The sequence below is a fragment of the Pelodiscus sinensis genome, chromosome 19, assembly GCF_049634645.1.
Source record: "Pelodiscus sinensis isolate JC-2024 chromosome 19, ASM4963464v1, whole genome shotgun sequence".
NCBI classification, from domain to species: domain Eukaryota; kingdom Metazoa; phylum Chordata; order Testudines; family Trionychidae; genus Pelodiscus; species Pelodiscus sinensis.
In genome coordinates this window covers 25,067,269-25,082,132 of record NC_134729.1, presented here as the reverse complement: position 1 = coordinate 25,082,132, position 14,864 = coordinate 25,067,269, and the positions used below count along the sequence as shown (strand labels likewise).

At 51.2% G+C, this 14,864-nt stretch overlaps 1 protein-coding gene across 2 annotated transcripts; it reads left to right on the top strand.

Moving 5' to 3' along the window:
- Positions 1 to 638: 638 nt before the first annotated feature.
- On the top strand, positions 639 to 13,495 carry LOC102454464 (potassium voltage-gated channel subfamily V member 2-like). 2 transcript variants are annotated; one of them, XM_075903131.1, is made up of 4 exons: positions 639 to 788; positions 2,291 to 2,368; positions 3,891 to 11,075; positions 12,368 to 13,495. In XM_075903131.1, the coding sequence occupies exons 3-4, from the start codon at positions 9,813 to 9,815 to the stop codon at positions 12,638 to 12,640; spliced, it is 1,536 nt and encodes a 511-aa protein (XP_075759246.1). In that variant the 5' UTR covers positions 639 to 788; positions 2,291 to 2,368; positions 3,891 to 9,812; the 3' UTR covers positions 12,641 to 13,495. The 2 variants fall into 2 exon arrangements, with proteins under 2 accessions (XP_075759246.1, XP_075759245.1); XM_075903130.1 differs by lacking the exons at positions 639 to 788; positions 12,368 to 13,495 and adding an exon at positions 1,401 to 1,461 and having other exon boundaries at positions 3,891 to 11,199.
- The last annotated feature ends 1,369 nt before the right edge of the window (positions 13,496 to 14,864 follow it).

Here is a 14,864-nt window from a genome sequence, read left to right as displayed (position 1 = left end):
TTGCCCACGAAAGCTTATGCTCTTACACTTCAGTTAGTCTATAAGGTGTCACAGGACTCCTCGTCGCTTTTGCAGATTCAGACTAACACGGCTACCCCTCTGATATTCATCACTAGAGATATTCAACAGCAGGTTAGATAGGATCTGTCAGGGATGACCTCTGAGAGCAGGGGTCTGGACTTGATGATCTCTCCAGGTCCCTTCTGGTTCTAATATTCTATGATCTTCATCTTTGTGTATCAGCCTCTCCAGCCAGCACTGTACTGGGTGTTCACTGATGCCTAGTGTGGTGGTATTTCCCCAAAACCAGGCCTGTGCTGTTCCCAGGGCTGGTTATGCCTGGGGCTCCAGGCAGAAAAGATCACGTGTGTAAGCCTGAAAGCTGGTTGCTTTCGCCAGCAGACGGTGCAGTCAGTGATATTCCCTGGCCCGTCTCGTGTCTCTAGAGGGAAGCTGCAGCGGGAACAGGCGCCCAGGAGCAGCTGCTGCTGCCTGCCAGGGACTTGTCCTGTGGGCGCGTGACTCCCTGGCCGTAGCTGGTCTCCATGGTTCTGGGCAAGCGCAAGGCACGGCGCCAGTGCAGTGCCTCGTTGGCTCTCCTGCGCATGCGTTCGCCTTGGGGGCCGCCTCCCATTCTTGTCCCGCGCATGCGTCTTCCTAGGAGTGCCCCGCCTTAGCCCCCTGCTGCGCATGCGCCAGCGTTGGGCGGGCGGGTGGCATGTGGGTGCTGCTCGCGCTGCTGCTGAGGCTTATGGCGGTCGGGGGGCTGGAGTCGCCTGCTGGAAACGGTGAGGGCCAGGGCCGGGGCCGGGGCCGGGCCGGCTCACTGCATCCCTCAGCCCCGGTCACCGCTCGCCGCCCTTCACGTGGCGCCCACCCCTCTGGGCGGCTATTGGTCCACGGCCGCTCGCGCTCGTGCCCCTTCCTCTCCCCATTGGTCAGCGGGGAGGCCGGGTCTGGCGCGTGAATGGCCCCGGCTGGGGGCTGGGGCGGAGCCGAGGCGCGGTGGGGGCGTGGCCAGTGCCCCTGCACGCTGGGCTTTGGGAGGGGTTGGGGCGCCCCGCGCGGCTTGTGTTGCTGCGCGCGGTGCCCCCCCCCCGCCTGGCTCTGCAGCCGCCGCGCGCAGCACTGACTCGCCTCCCCCTTCAGCCTCGGGCCTGCCCTGCAGCCCCCGCAGCGCGCGGTGCTGGACTCCCGGGCGTGTCCGCCGCCTGCCCCTGCAGCGCTTCTGCGATGGCCGCCGGGACTGCCCTGACGGCGCGGACGAGTCGGCGGCGGCCTGCCAGCACCTGGGGGTCCCGCCTCCCTGCCCCTGCCTGTTCCAGTGTGCGGCGGGGGCGGAGTGCTTTCCCGCCACGTGGGCCTGCGACGGCCACGCCGACTGCGAGGCTGGGCAGGATGAGGAGGAGTGCGCTCCGGACCGGCCTGGGGCTTCCCGCGCTCCCAGCACGGCCCGGGCAGGTGAGGCCGGGTCTGTCAGCCAGAATGGCCGGGGGTCAAACGAGGTGGGAGAGAATGGCTCTGAGTGCGCGGGCAGGCTGGGACTGGAACATTAAGTGCTGAAAGAAGCCCTGTCAGCTTCTATAAGGGCCTTCAGTCAGAAAAGTTTACATGTAACAAGGGACATCCGGGATTCCTGCAACTTGAACAGCTGAGAGAAAATTAGGACTGGTTTAGACTGGGAATATAGCAATGCCCCTATGCTGACTGAAGCCCTTTTTTAGACGAGGCTACATTGACAGAACCCCTCCTGTCATCGATTTTTGTCTGCTCTGTAGTGCTACAGCACTGCAGCTCTGTTGCAGCTGCAGTTTAAGAGCAGACCTACCCTTTGTTTTATCCGTCTTTTTCCTTGGTTGTATTTGTGCCTGTAACAGTGCCCTGTTGTGGTCTCTTTGCTCCCATCCTCTCAGTCTCATCCTCTCTGGCCCTTTCTTTCATAGAGAAGGTGGGTCAGGTGATCCAGATTTTACCTGGTCCACTTTGTCTTTCTAATATGTGGAACCAACACAGCTACAGCAACATCTCTGCCATAGCTTCTCTGCTTTCCCTTCTCACCAGCAGTCACGTTCCCGTAGTTGTTCATGTGGGTTTTTCATATAGCAGTAGGGCAGAGAAAATGTTTTTTTAATCAAAAAATTTGGTGGTGAAACCCCCCAAATGGGCAAGCAGAATGAAGGGTCAGGTGCAGAATGGGAACCGCTTTGAACAACTTTTTAAGCATGCGTCAGTCTGTGTGATAGTCTCCTTTGAAAGCCCGACAACTGACTGTCTTCTGCTTTCATTTCAGATAATTCAACTAACCACAAATCTGGGAAAACTGTGTTGTCTGGGACTCAAGGCCCCTTGTGGGTGACAGCTGTTTTTGGTATGTGAGAATCTGAAGGTGCATCAGAACAGATCTTGGCTTCACTGAGTCGCATTCATGAAAACTGAACTTGCCTCCTAGGAGGCAGGATGCAGTTTGTTCAGTAATGGCTGTCTTGGGACCTCCTCGGATCCCTCTTGCTGCTGCATGGTTTAAGCCTGCAGTGGTTTTCTCTAACCAATTTGCCTCAAGGGCTTAGATGGCAAAGGCCAAAGTTCTGTATTTTTCAGCTTTGGGAAAAGACAGTTTCCTTCTCCTGTTGAAAACAGTCCCACTGCGTAGGAGGTGCAATCCCCGCTTCTTGCTATTTTGTCTGTTAAATGATGGGGCAATGACATGGAGGCAAGAATCCCAGCAGCTCATTGCCCGTGTGTTCTTCGCTTTCTAGTGCTCCTGAGTGTACTGGTAGCTGCAGGCTGCACTGTTACCAGGAGGCAATTCAGAGCAAAGAACAGCTTCTTCACCTTTAGCTTTGAGAGAGCTTCCAAAGAGCATCTGGTGCTAGACAGGAGACCTTCTGCGTCATTTCCCTAATAGGTATGTCTCCCATTCTGCACGGGAACCAAATTCCTTTGTATAGGGAGGAAAAGGTGGCCCTCCCCCATTCTGAGCTCTCCTCCCTTTTGTACCCTTCTCCTCTCCATTAGCTCTCTGGTTGGGTAAAAATAATTCCCAGCTGCCTGTGCTGCAGTGAATTCCTTTCTCTGAGAGGGGCTGGAAAGGGGTCTCCTCCTACAACTCCTCCCCATAACTTCTCTGTGCTGGGAGGACTGCTGGCAGCTCTTTCAATGACTGGTTATTTGCAGTGGGAATTAAGTGCAGTTGTTGAACCTGGAAGAAGCTATTAGTCTCTAGATTGGGGTGGGCAAACTTTTTGGTCTGAGTCACAATTGAGTTCAGGAATTGTGTGGAGGGCTGTGTAGGGGAGATTGTGTCTCTGTAAAGAGACAGGCATGGCCCAGTCCCCTCCTCTATCTGAACCATGATTCCCCTTCCCCCCCCCCCCCGACACACACACTTTCTGCTCTCTCTGCAACCCGCTCCCCTGCTGATGGTCCCCTGTGAACCCCTGCCCCTATCCAGTTCCCCTTGCTCCCTGCCCCCAGCACTCCTCAACCCTGTCCACCACCACCTCCCACTCACCTTCCCCTGACCACCTCCTATCCAACTCTCCCTGCTCCCTGAACACACCACCCAGAGCACTGGGGCTGGCAGCACTGCAGCTGTGTCCACTGGAGCACAGGTGCTGGGAGAGCTAAGGCTCCGGGGGAGGGGAGTGTTCAGAGGCTAGTCTCCCTGGGCGGGAGTTCAAAGACTCTGGCAGGCTGGATGTGGCCGGCAGGCTGGATGTGGCCTACAGGCCATAGTTTGGACCCCTCTGCCCTAGTTGCTAAGAGATTGTGTAAAGCCCCCAAATTAGCAGGGTATGGGTTCCCCATGTGGTTTGCGAGTTGAAATGAAATGAAAACCTTTGACAGCGAATATGAAATAACCAGGTTCTTTGTTTTTCTTCATCTTTCAGGAAGCTGCATTGTTGTGAGATGAGACACAGCTTGGTCCTCCTCATCACACACCCTCCAAGTGCCGATCAAGCAGTTTCTGGGACTAGTTTTCTGGGTTTGATTGGGTGACAATCACAATGGAGTAATCAAGGACTCTTCCTTGGGCACAGGGAGCTTAGATTGTGGCAGTGGGGAGTCAGAAGTGATGGTCTCTGGTGCTCTAAAATCAATTCTACGGGAATGTGATGGAAACTTGAAATGTCACATTGGTTCACCCATTCCCATCCTCCCTCCCTCGGGGTTATTCTACAAGATGCCTCGTCCTGAAAGAAAGGTTCTAGAGCTATTCCAGTGAATAGTGCACATCTCTGCAGATGAATAGTGTATCATCTCTGCAGTACATCCGGGCAGCTCTCCCTTTCCCACATCTACCTAAGAGTTCATCGCAAACTACCTCTTCCTACCAGGCTGTATCTTACCTGTTAACATAATTATTTACTACTGTTCCAAGGCAGGCCATTCCATTCTACACACCTGGGGGGGTATAATATAACTTCAGTCCCTGATGACACTGCTCCTCCTCCTAACTCATTGGCTCGGACTTACCAAAAATTCTTAAAATGTAATTGATGCACGAGACCCATCAAGGAGCTGGAAAATTGAAGTCTCCTGTATGGTTGTCTTTGCATTGGGTCACAGGCTGTATAGCATAGGGCAGGCAGGAGAGGAGTGCCTTCAAATCCCAAGGTAGGAGGTATGCTCAGCTCTTTCCAGGATTGGGCTCAGAGTTTCCAATTTGATACTAAAATTCTGGATGTTGAATCCTCGGTGCAGTTATTTTAACACCTGGAGCTGGCTTACCTCTTTTGCTTTTAGCTGCGAGTAGCTTTGGTCTCAAAGGTCAGCTGTTAGCTCCATTTCAGATCTTGGTCTGTATAACATTTTGTCATGAACTCTTATTACATAAGGGTAAATCAAAAGTACTGTAGGGAAAACTTCTGTTCCAACGCAGAAAGCTGGCTCTGGTGGAGGGCAGGCACTGTCTTGTCCCTCTATTCCAATGTTGACAGGCAAGACCTATTCTAGGCTGAATGTGGTGTCTTCGAGGTGAGAATTCTGTTTGCAGGGCATACGCTCCAGGTAGCAGCCTGGGACTCCTTGGGTTTTTACATTCAATACACCAGTGTGAGAGGGATTCTGTAAGAGAGATGACACGTTTAGAATCTTGGCTCTTGCCAGCGTTGGAATGGAGCGGCAATGAGAGGCTGAACCCCAGAGGCACCGTGCATTGCGTTCTGCACAGTGGGCAAAGAATTGCAGTTGAGTGAGTAGTGAATAATATTGTATGAATTAAAGATCTTTAGAGAACGTGTGGTTGCCTCCTGGATTTTGTTTCATGGGTCATATCTATTTTCTGTGATTCAGTCACTGCTCAGCACTGAGGCAAACAGACCAGTGTATGGACAGAAACAGTCTAATACAAATGCAGTAACAACAGAGGATGGCCACATCTGAAGTCCAGCACAATGCTTTTTTGGCAGGGGATGTAAGGTCACTTCGTAGGAGGTTAACACTGATGGCTGTTCTTGTGTCAGGAGTTGAGGAAGGATTTAGCTAGAGCAGGCTTGGCCAAAGGGGCTTCTGTTGGCCAGATCTGGCTCACCAAACTGTTGGATCTGACCCACGGACACCTTGCTGCACCTCCACCAGACCTGGGGACAGGGAAGCACATAGTCTCCACCTCCCCTTACCAAGGATGTGTGGTGGCTAGAGAGAAACACCAGCCTCTAGCCATCGGGGCTTTTTTTGCGCAAAACACTTTTTAGCTGTCTGCACTGGCCCTCTTGTGCAAATACATTTGCACAAGAGGGCTTTTTCCCCGAATGGGAGCAGCATAGTATTTGCGCAAGAACACTGACAATCTTACATTAGATCGTCTGTGTTCTTGCGCAAATTCAAGCGTTTGCGGAAAAACTTGCCAGTCTAGATGCAGCCCCTCAGTCCCAGCACATGTCTGGTCCCACCAGCTGACCCCAGGCTGCCCTGCTGTGGCTCTGCCTTTGAATTTGGAGCCAGCACACATGCTGGGACTGAGCCTGCCTTCCGGCTCCAATTTCAAATGCAGAACTGCAGTAGAGGCAGCCTGGAAGCAGGACCAGCCATTGGGACCTGGTGCATAGAATCATAGAACCATAAAGCTGGAAGAGACCTCAGAAGGTCATCAAGTCCAGTCCCCTGCCCTAGGCAGGAACAATCCCAACTAAATCAACCCAGCCAGGGCTTTGTCAAGCCAAGACTTAAAAATTTCTAGGGATGGAGACTCCCTTACTTCCCTAGGTAACCCATTCCAGTGCTTCACCGCTCTCCTAGTGAAATAGTTTTTCCTAATATCCAACCTGGACCTCTCCCACCGCAACTTGAAACCATTGTTCCGTGTTCTGCCATCTGTCACTACTGAGAACAGCTTTTCTCTAGCCTCTTTGGAACCTCCCTTCAGGAAGTTGAAGGCTGCTATCAAATCCCCCCTCACTCTTCACTTCTGCATGCCAGAACTGAGCCCCTCTGCTGGCTTGTAGCTGTGTAACAATAGGATATTTAACAGCTAGGCTATGTCTAGACTGGCATGATTTTCCACAAATGCTTTTAACGGAAAAGTTTTCCGTTAAAAGCATTTTTGGAACAGAGCGTCTAGATTGGCACGGGTGCTTTTTTGCAAAAGCACTTTTTGTGGAAAAGCATCCGTGGCCAATCTAGACGTGCTTTTCCGCAAAAAAAGCCCTGATCGCCATTTTCGCAATCGGGGCTTTTTTGCAGAAAACAAATCTCAGCTGTCTGCACTGGCCCTCTTGTGCAAAAGGGACTTTTGCCTGAATGGGAGCAGCATAGTATTTCCGCAAGAAGCACTGATTTCTTACAGTAGGAAGTCAGTGCTTTTGCGGAAATTCAAGCGGCCAGTGTAGACAGCTGGCAAGTTTTTCCGCAAAAACAGATGATTTTGCAGAAAAACTTGCCAGTCGAGACACAGCCCTACAGTTTTAAACTATTCTTAACATTCCTATCTCCATGAATTGCATGCAAGCATCTTGGGATTAGGGCAGCATAGCTAAACATCCACAAAGGAGATAATGCCTGTGTTAAAGTGCACAGTTAACTGTATCCTTAACTCTGGTCATCTGAAGAAGTTGGCTTTGCCCACGAAAGCTCATGATCCCATCTACATGTTTTGTTAGTCTAAAAAGTGCTACCAGACCATTTGTTGTTTAAGTTTATCCTGTACCCTATAGAGAGTCTGTGGTGTTCCCATATCCAATAAGTAAATGCTTATTGGATAGTCAAGTAGCCACTCAACTAATCACTACACCCCCCTTGCTGCCTGTATCAGAGAGGGGATGACCGGGAGCCAGTGCTGAAGGGAACCAGATTTAAGCTGGTTTCCCTCTCTCCTCCCCAGCACCATCTCATTGGGAGGCAGAGGCATAGCAGGGAAACAGCATGAATGGGAGCTGCTTCTGTCCCCGATGGCACCAGTTCCCACTGCCTGTGCTACTGCTTTTGAAATGTATAAGAACCCTTTGGGACTCTTATATGTTTCAAAAGCAGAAGTGCCGGACTGTGCGTGGAGTAAGTGAGACTCCCAACTCGCCCCATGCTCTCTGCAGTGCACCCTTTTTGCTGCCTCTGTGAGAGGTTACAAAGGGGAACAGGAGTTGGTGCTAGGGGTAGCCAGCTTAAATGCCAGTTCTCTCCCCCCCCCCCCCAGTACCATCTCCATGCCTCCTGCTCCCCCCACTGCCTCTATCAGCCCTTTTCTGCAGGGGTCCCAGTGAGGAGCTGGGCCTCCTATGGACAGGGGCTGTTGCCACCAAGTAGCCAGGGATGGCCATAGACAGTGGCCCCTTGCCCAAGACCAGCCTTGGCCACTGCAAGTAGGGGCTGTTCCAGCACCAGCCCCTGTTCGTGGCGGACAGAACTGTCTGCTACAAACAGAGGCTGCTGGACTCAGCGCAAGCCAGGACTGAGCAGTCCCAGCTCATGCTGATTGCTACACTTCTGCATTTTAAATGTAGTAAGAGCTCAGTGGCTCTTATTATATTTAAAATGCAGAGAAGAAGCACAGGTGGCTCCGAAGCCGGCTCCTGGAGCTACCTCTGCTGTGGCTCTGCACAGCAGCACACAATTTGTATCGACTATATGATTAGCCAGGTAATCGCATTACAACATTCTTATTTCCATACAGTCCATTGGTTGTGGGTACATGCCATTTTGGATAACATGATGCATCTTGTAGATTTTTCTAGAGTCTTACGTGCACCTACCTGTGCTGCATCTTGTCAGTCATACTGGTGTGGTCCAGCTTCATGAATTTAGGGTGGGATTTTCATAGATTATGAAACCAGAAAGGACTGTTGTAATAAGGACCTGGTTGCACTTCATAATATAGGCTAAAAAAACTTCCTGCATTAATTCATGTTTGAACTAGAGCAAGGGTATTCAACGTGCAGCCCACAGCCTGTTTGCAGCCCGTGGTGGGGTTTGGGTTTACATGGGGCCCAACATGTGGCCTGCGGGTGGGAGCCAAAACAAAAAAAGGAGTCAATATAATGGGCTTCTGTTGAGCTGCGGTATAGTAGTTAAATTCCTGGACTGTCATTGCTCATTAAAAGTGCTGTCCTATGGGTGGAAATCAGGTAAATATTGCATTTTATTATTATCAGCAGAACTGACTGAAATGGGGCATGTGTGTTGTGTAGTCTTTCCTTACTCTTTGTATTCATGCCCATCAGTGTGAAAGAAGCTGTTTGCATATATATTTGCACGTATATGCAACCACACTTAAGTTGCGGCCCTCGGCATGTGTATCATTGTGGCTCCTGGGGCTTCCAAAGTTGAATAGCCCTGAAGTAGAGCAGACCTGTGGGGAAAACTTCCGATCTTAATTTAAAGATGTTTAGTGATGGAAAATCCACTGTAACTATTGGCAAACTGGTCCAATGGTTAACTATTCTCACCTTTAAAAAAAAAAACCTTCATCTTCCAACCACTGGATCTCATTATGCCTTTGCTTGTTTGAAGAGCTCTCTATTATCAAATCTCTGTTCCCTGTGAGGGGGTGCTTACAGACTGGGATCAAATTATTCCTTAAAGTTCTCTTTGATAAGATAAACAAACAGCTTGGTCTCCTTGACCCTTCCACAGTAAAGCCCAGTTTCCTATTATCATGCGCATGGCCTGGGAATTAGCTGCCTGGCTCTCATTGGCATTCTATAGGAGTTGAATATCCAAAGGCATTGCAGTGCTTGAAGATGCAGATTGATACTTTTGAAAATCCCTCTATACATCTAAATATCTTTAAACAATCCAGGTCTGACTCCATTAAGGCACTTTGAAAATACCTTAGTAAATTCTAGCTCCTTTCTAGTGTACATTCATAATTTTGTTTGAACCCCATTCAAGGCATTTTAAATGTCTTAATTTAGGATTTAAATATTAATATGGTCATTCAAATTCTCATAGTGATACCTAGCAAATTCAGATGTAAGTTATTTATTCCCAACTGCTGGAAAGTGGGCTAATGTGTGGTAGAAACTACCATCTGAAATGGTGGTGGCAAGGAAAAGAATGAAAAATGCTTGTACGGCCAGAGTTCCTTATAGAAAGGGTTAAACCATTAATCTTATTAGTATCTTACGGAGCTAGAACGTAGCTGTCTCCAGCCTGCACTGTATAAGCCCAGTATAAGCCCAGTCTGATAAGTAATCTGCTTTGTCAGCCTAGGAGGGCAGAGGATCAAGGACTGATGCAGCCTGTGGCAGTGGAAGGCTAGGTGCTCTTGATAGCCTGTTTACGAGTGTAGGGAACACAGCGCACACATCATGGAAGCATTGCTGTGAAATCAAAGCTGTCAACTGCCTCGCTGTCTTTGGTGGGCTTTCGGCAGTGACATGCCGCGCACTGTGAGGCAGCTGGGGAAGAGACGCGCAAGCCTCTCTGCCAATCTGAAAATTGGGGACCACCACCGGCGTTGTTGGACCCCCGAGGAGGAAGAAGTCGTCTTCCCTTTTGCCCAGGACAGTCTAGTGAAGCAGTGGAGTTCCATGCATAATGTGACTGAGCAGGGCCAGGAGAAAAACCAGGCTCCTCCCCAACAGAGCAAATGGTTCCTCAACATCAACGTAGGGGGAAAATCTTTCCAGATCGCTTACAAAATGGCTGCCCGTTACCCCATCACCAGAATTGGGAAGCTGGCCACCTCCACGGACCCCACAAAGAAGCTGAAACTTTGTGATGACTACTCAGTGCAGAGGAACGAGTACTTCTTTGACCGAGACCCTTTAATCTTCCATTACATCTTCCACTTTTACCACAGTGGTGTCCTGTGGATCATGGATGAGCTGTGCCCTGCTAACTTTGTGGAGGAAATTGATTATTGGGGCATCCATCTGAAATACTCCCAGCGGTGCTGCCGGATCCTGTTTGAGGAGAAGCAAGACGAGCTCAAGGAATACCTGAAAATCCAGCGAGAGCTGGAGGCGGAGCTCGAACCACTGGAGCAAGAGGAGCACTTTGAGGGCAAATGTCTGGGGGAGTTCCGGAAAGCTGTCTGGAACCTCATTGAGAAACCCTTCTCCTCCATCCCTGCCAAGATCATTGCTGTCATGTCCAGCTTCTTTGTGCTGATCTCCATTGTGGGCATGACACTCAGCACAGTGGAGGAGATGCAGCACAAGACTGGAAAGGCATGCATGGAGCAGCTGGAGACCATCTGTGCCATCTTCTTCACCTCTGAGTACCTCATGCGGCTCATTTCCACAGCCACCTTCCAGAAGTTCCTGCGGGCAGCTTTCAATGCCATCGACCTGGTGGCCATCCTGCCCTTCTACATTCAGATTCTCTTTGAGCACCTGGATGAAGGCGATGCACTTTACCATGAGGAGCGGCACAAAATGGCGAGTGTGGGCAAGCTGGGCAAAGTCCTGAAGCTCATCAAACTCATGCGGATTTTTCGCATCCTCAAGCTGGCTCGCCATTCCACTGGCCTTCGGGCTTTTGGCTTCACCATGCGCCAGTGCTACCAGCAGGTGTGCTGCCTCCTCCTCTTCATCGCCCTGGGTGTCTTTACCTTCTCAGCTTTGATGCACTCAGTGGAACATGATGTCCCTGGCACCAATTTCACCAGCATCCCTGATGCGTGGTGGTGGGCAGCGGTAAGAGGCAGTCATTCCTCACAAAGGGAAATGGGTGGATGGGTACCCATGGACAACTGAACCTGCTGGGGCTGAGCTCAATGTCGTAGGAGCTGCTGGCCAGGAGCCAGAGTCATGCCCGAGTCTCCCCCAGCATAAGCAGTAACTTCTGATCTCAGGCCTGAGGTGGCCTGAGATTCTGCCAACTCTGGAAGAAGAAATCAATGACTGGAGTGTTGCTGTCTGAGTCCCGAAACAAGCTGGTATTAGGAAATGAGACAGCTTTCGAAAGGGTTCACAACTGTGCTGCCACACTCCAGTCCCTAGGGAGCTGTGCCAAGTAAGCATCCCCCACCCTGTGCCTGCACCCCTGCCCACCCAGACCCTACACCCCTACTCCCTAGCCCACTCCTGCACCCAAACTCTGCACCCCCGCTCCTCCCACACTTTACCAGCCTTCCAGACCTAGCAACCCCCAATCCACTCCTGCACCCTCCCTCCCATCCAGACCCCAAGTCCCCTCCCTGACAACCCCCTCCCACTCACTGAACCCTTCATTTTTGGCCACACCCCAGAGCCTAGGGGCCCCACAAAATCTACTAAACCAAGCCCCCCTAGAAACCTGAATTACTGGGGATTTCACAGGTTGGACGGACAATTGTCAAAGGTGGCTTAGGGTTACTCATGCTGCCTCAGTGCAAGGGGATGAACTAGATGATACCATGAAGGCCCTGATTCTATAACTCAGCACTGAAGGGATTCAGCCTTTCTCCTCAGTGCAATGGGGAGCAATTATCAGCTTGAGTGTCACTGTTAGCCCAGGCTCAGAACATGACTGACTTGGGAGCAAGGGCTTTATATGTGGCAAGGAGGAGGGTTAGGGACAGCATCCAACTCAGAGCCCACCTAACTCTGCAGTGGAGACAGTCCTGTGAGTGTGGGTCAGAGACGGGGAACTCATGGTTTGGGGAGCAGCTTTGAGGGCAGTGGGCTAATACCTGGACTCCCTGAGCCTGAGAGACACATTGTCTGGTGCCCAGAGGGTGGGGATGAAGGTGACATGGTCTGCTGGGTGTGAGAGAGGCAGGCAGGCAGGGGAGAGGGACCCTTACACTGTCACAGGGTTTGGTCTAAGGGAGACTTATGGAGCAGTCCCTAACTTGGGTGGCCCCCTAGGGCTGTGACTTAGCTGTCAGGGGCAGGCTGTCATGGCAGTAGGGGGGCATGTCTCAGTGGTGGGGTCTGGCTTGGTGGCTGAGCAGGTCCAGCACTCAGGGGGATTGATAATTTCCCTCTCTTGACCCCCCTTTCAGGTCAGTCTCTCCACAGTGGGCTATGGAGACACGGTGCCGGACACAGTACTGGGCAGGATGGTGGCGTTTGGGTGCATCTCCTTTGGCATCATCCTCAATGGGATGCCCATCTCCATCCTGTATAACAAGTTCTCTGATTACTACGCCAAGCTGAAAGCCCACGAGAACGAGACCAGCCTTTCACTCAAGCTCACCAAGAAGATTCGCTTTAAGGAGCGAGCCCTGAGGAAGCTGGCTGAATGCTGCCATGCTGATGCCCATGATCACCGCTGAATGGGCCACAGGACCAGGCTACTCTGAACACCTACCAGGCCACTTGACCCCCCACTAGCCAGGGCCATCCAATGTGTCTCCCTCTCAGCCCACCTGACCTGACTACCCCGTATCAACTTGGTCAGCAGACCTCCCAGCATGGATACCCTACAGCCAATGGGGCCACCCAATGTGGCTACACCACACTACACGGCCATCCATCTGGTTAGTCTATCCCCACTGCTCTAGTAGGCCTTCTGGCCCTGTGCACCTACTTATGTGCCCTACAGGACACTTGGTGTGAGGGAGATGTCAGAGAGCAGCAGGGTAGGCTGGCATTTGCAGTATGATACTGCTGCAAAATTGTCCAGGCTGTTTGGAGGGAGGGAGCAGCGAGATGACTGAACCTCTGCTGTGCCCTACTGGGAATGTCTTGCTCGTTCCGAGACAGCCCAGTGCCACAGCTTGGCTGCCAGTGGGGCAGGAGCTCAGAGAAGAGACTCAGAAGGGGGTCTGGACCTAGAGGGACAGAAGGAAGGGCAGAACTGAAGCTGTCCAGCTTGGCTAAGGGAGCTGGGGAGAGCTCTCCAGACTTGAGAGGAAGCTGGGAATTAGTGTGAGCCCCACCTCTGGCCTGGGGGGAGTGGCTAAGTTAGGGTAAAGAAGGAATGTACCTGGGGCCCCCAGTGGGACACAGGAATTCAATGCTCCAGGCCAGTCCCAACATCAGCCAGTGCCCCCTTTTCTAGACCAGCCAGGCTCACTCTAGCTGATCAGCTTTTGCCTACGCGAACATAGCTGGTGGGGAGCTAAAGGTTCCTCACACTCACCATTTTATTGCATGTTTTGTTTCCTGATTAGTGTTTTTCTGAAAGCCCCGGCTCTGCCTGTGTGGGGATTGTGTGAGAGTCTCAGCTTGCACCTATGTGAACACTGTGATAACGCCAACCCCCTCCCAGAAGGCCAATAAATGAACCCAGAATTTATCATTTTAAAAAATCGAATGATTTTTAAAACAGCCTCGGATTGGGAGAGTCTGAGGCTGGGGAGAGGAGACACCTGCTACGCACTTGCCATCTTCCTGAACTGGGTTGTGAAGGGGAGGGGAATGTTCACCCGCCCCCCCTCCCCTGCCCCATCCAACGGAGCACAGCTGGTGTGAAGGGGCAATGAGACACTTTCCTTTTCAGGGCTGCAGTAGGTGACACTCCTTGGAGCCAAAGCAGGAGAAGGGAAGGAGCTATCACTGAGGAACCAGACATGCTGGGCTTCCCCCAGGGGGTGGTGAGGTCTGTGCCACCCCCTTTGGCTCAGTCTAGCCCATGTCTCCAGGGGCAGTTCCTGAAGGAAATATATTGGGGAAGGCTCCTGTGGTCAAGTTTGAGTGGTGCTGTGATTTTATGGTCACGTAGGCTTGGCTGCAACCAGCACTGCACTCTCAGTTGAACCTACCACTGAGCAGGTGTTCCAGCCGCGGACCCACCACAGCCTTCTGGATTGGCCAACCTTCATCATTCCCAGGTACTGCCATGCCCAACTTCTGCACCAGTATTTGCATCTGTGAGGGGGTTTCATCAGCCAGCCTGGCCCCTGCTTATAGTATACTAGCTGCTGCCTCCCATCACACAGAACAGTGGTTTTCAAATTTTCTTGACTCCTGTACCCTTTCCAGAATCTGGCTGGTCTTGGGTACCCCCAAGTTTCACCTGCCTTTAAAACTACTTGCTACAAAATCAGACCTGAAAATACAACAGCGTCACAACACTCTTAGGCTGTGTCTAAATTGGCAAGATTTTGCACAAAATTGGCTGCTTTTGTGCAAAAACTTGCTGCCTATGTACACTGGCAGGGAGTTCTTGCACAAGAACACTGACATTCTAATGTATAAAATCAGGGCTTCTTGTGCAAGAACTATGATGCTCCCGCTCAGGAATAAGCCCTCTTGCACAACTGTTCTTGCGCAAGAGGCCAGTGTAGACAGGCAATATGAATTTCTTGCGCAAGAAAGCCCGATGGTTAAAATGGCCATTGAAGCTTTCTTGCTCAAGACAGCATCTACACTGGCACGGATGCTTTTGCGCAAAAGTGTTATCTCTTGCGCAAAAGCACATGCCAGTGTATACACTATCTTGCGCAAATACTTTAACGCAAAAACTCTTGCGTTAAAAGTATTTGCGCAAAATCTTGCCAATGTAGACGTAGCCTTACTGAAAATGTCCTGGCTTGCTCATTGTAGTTTGTATGG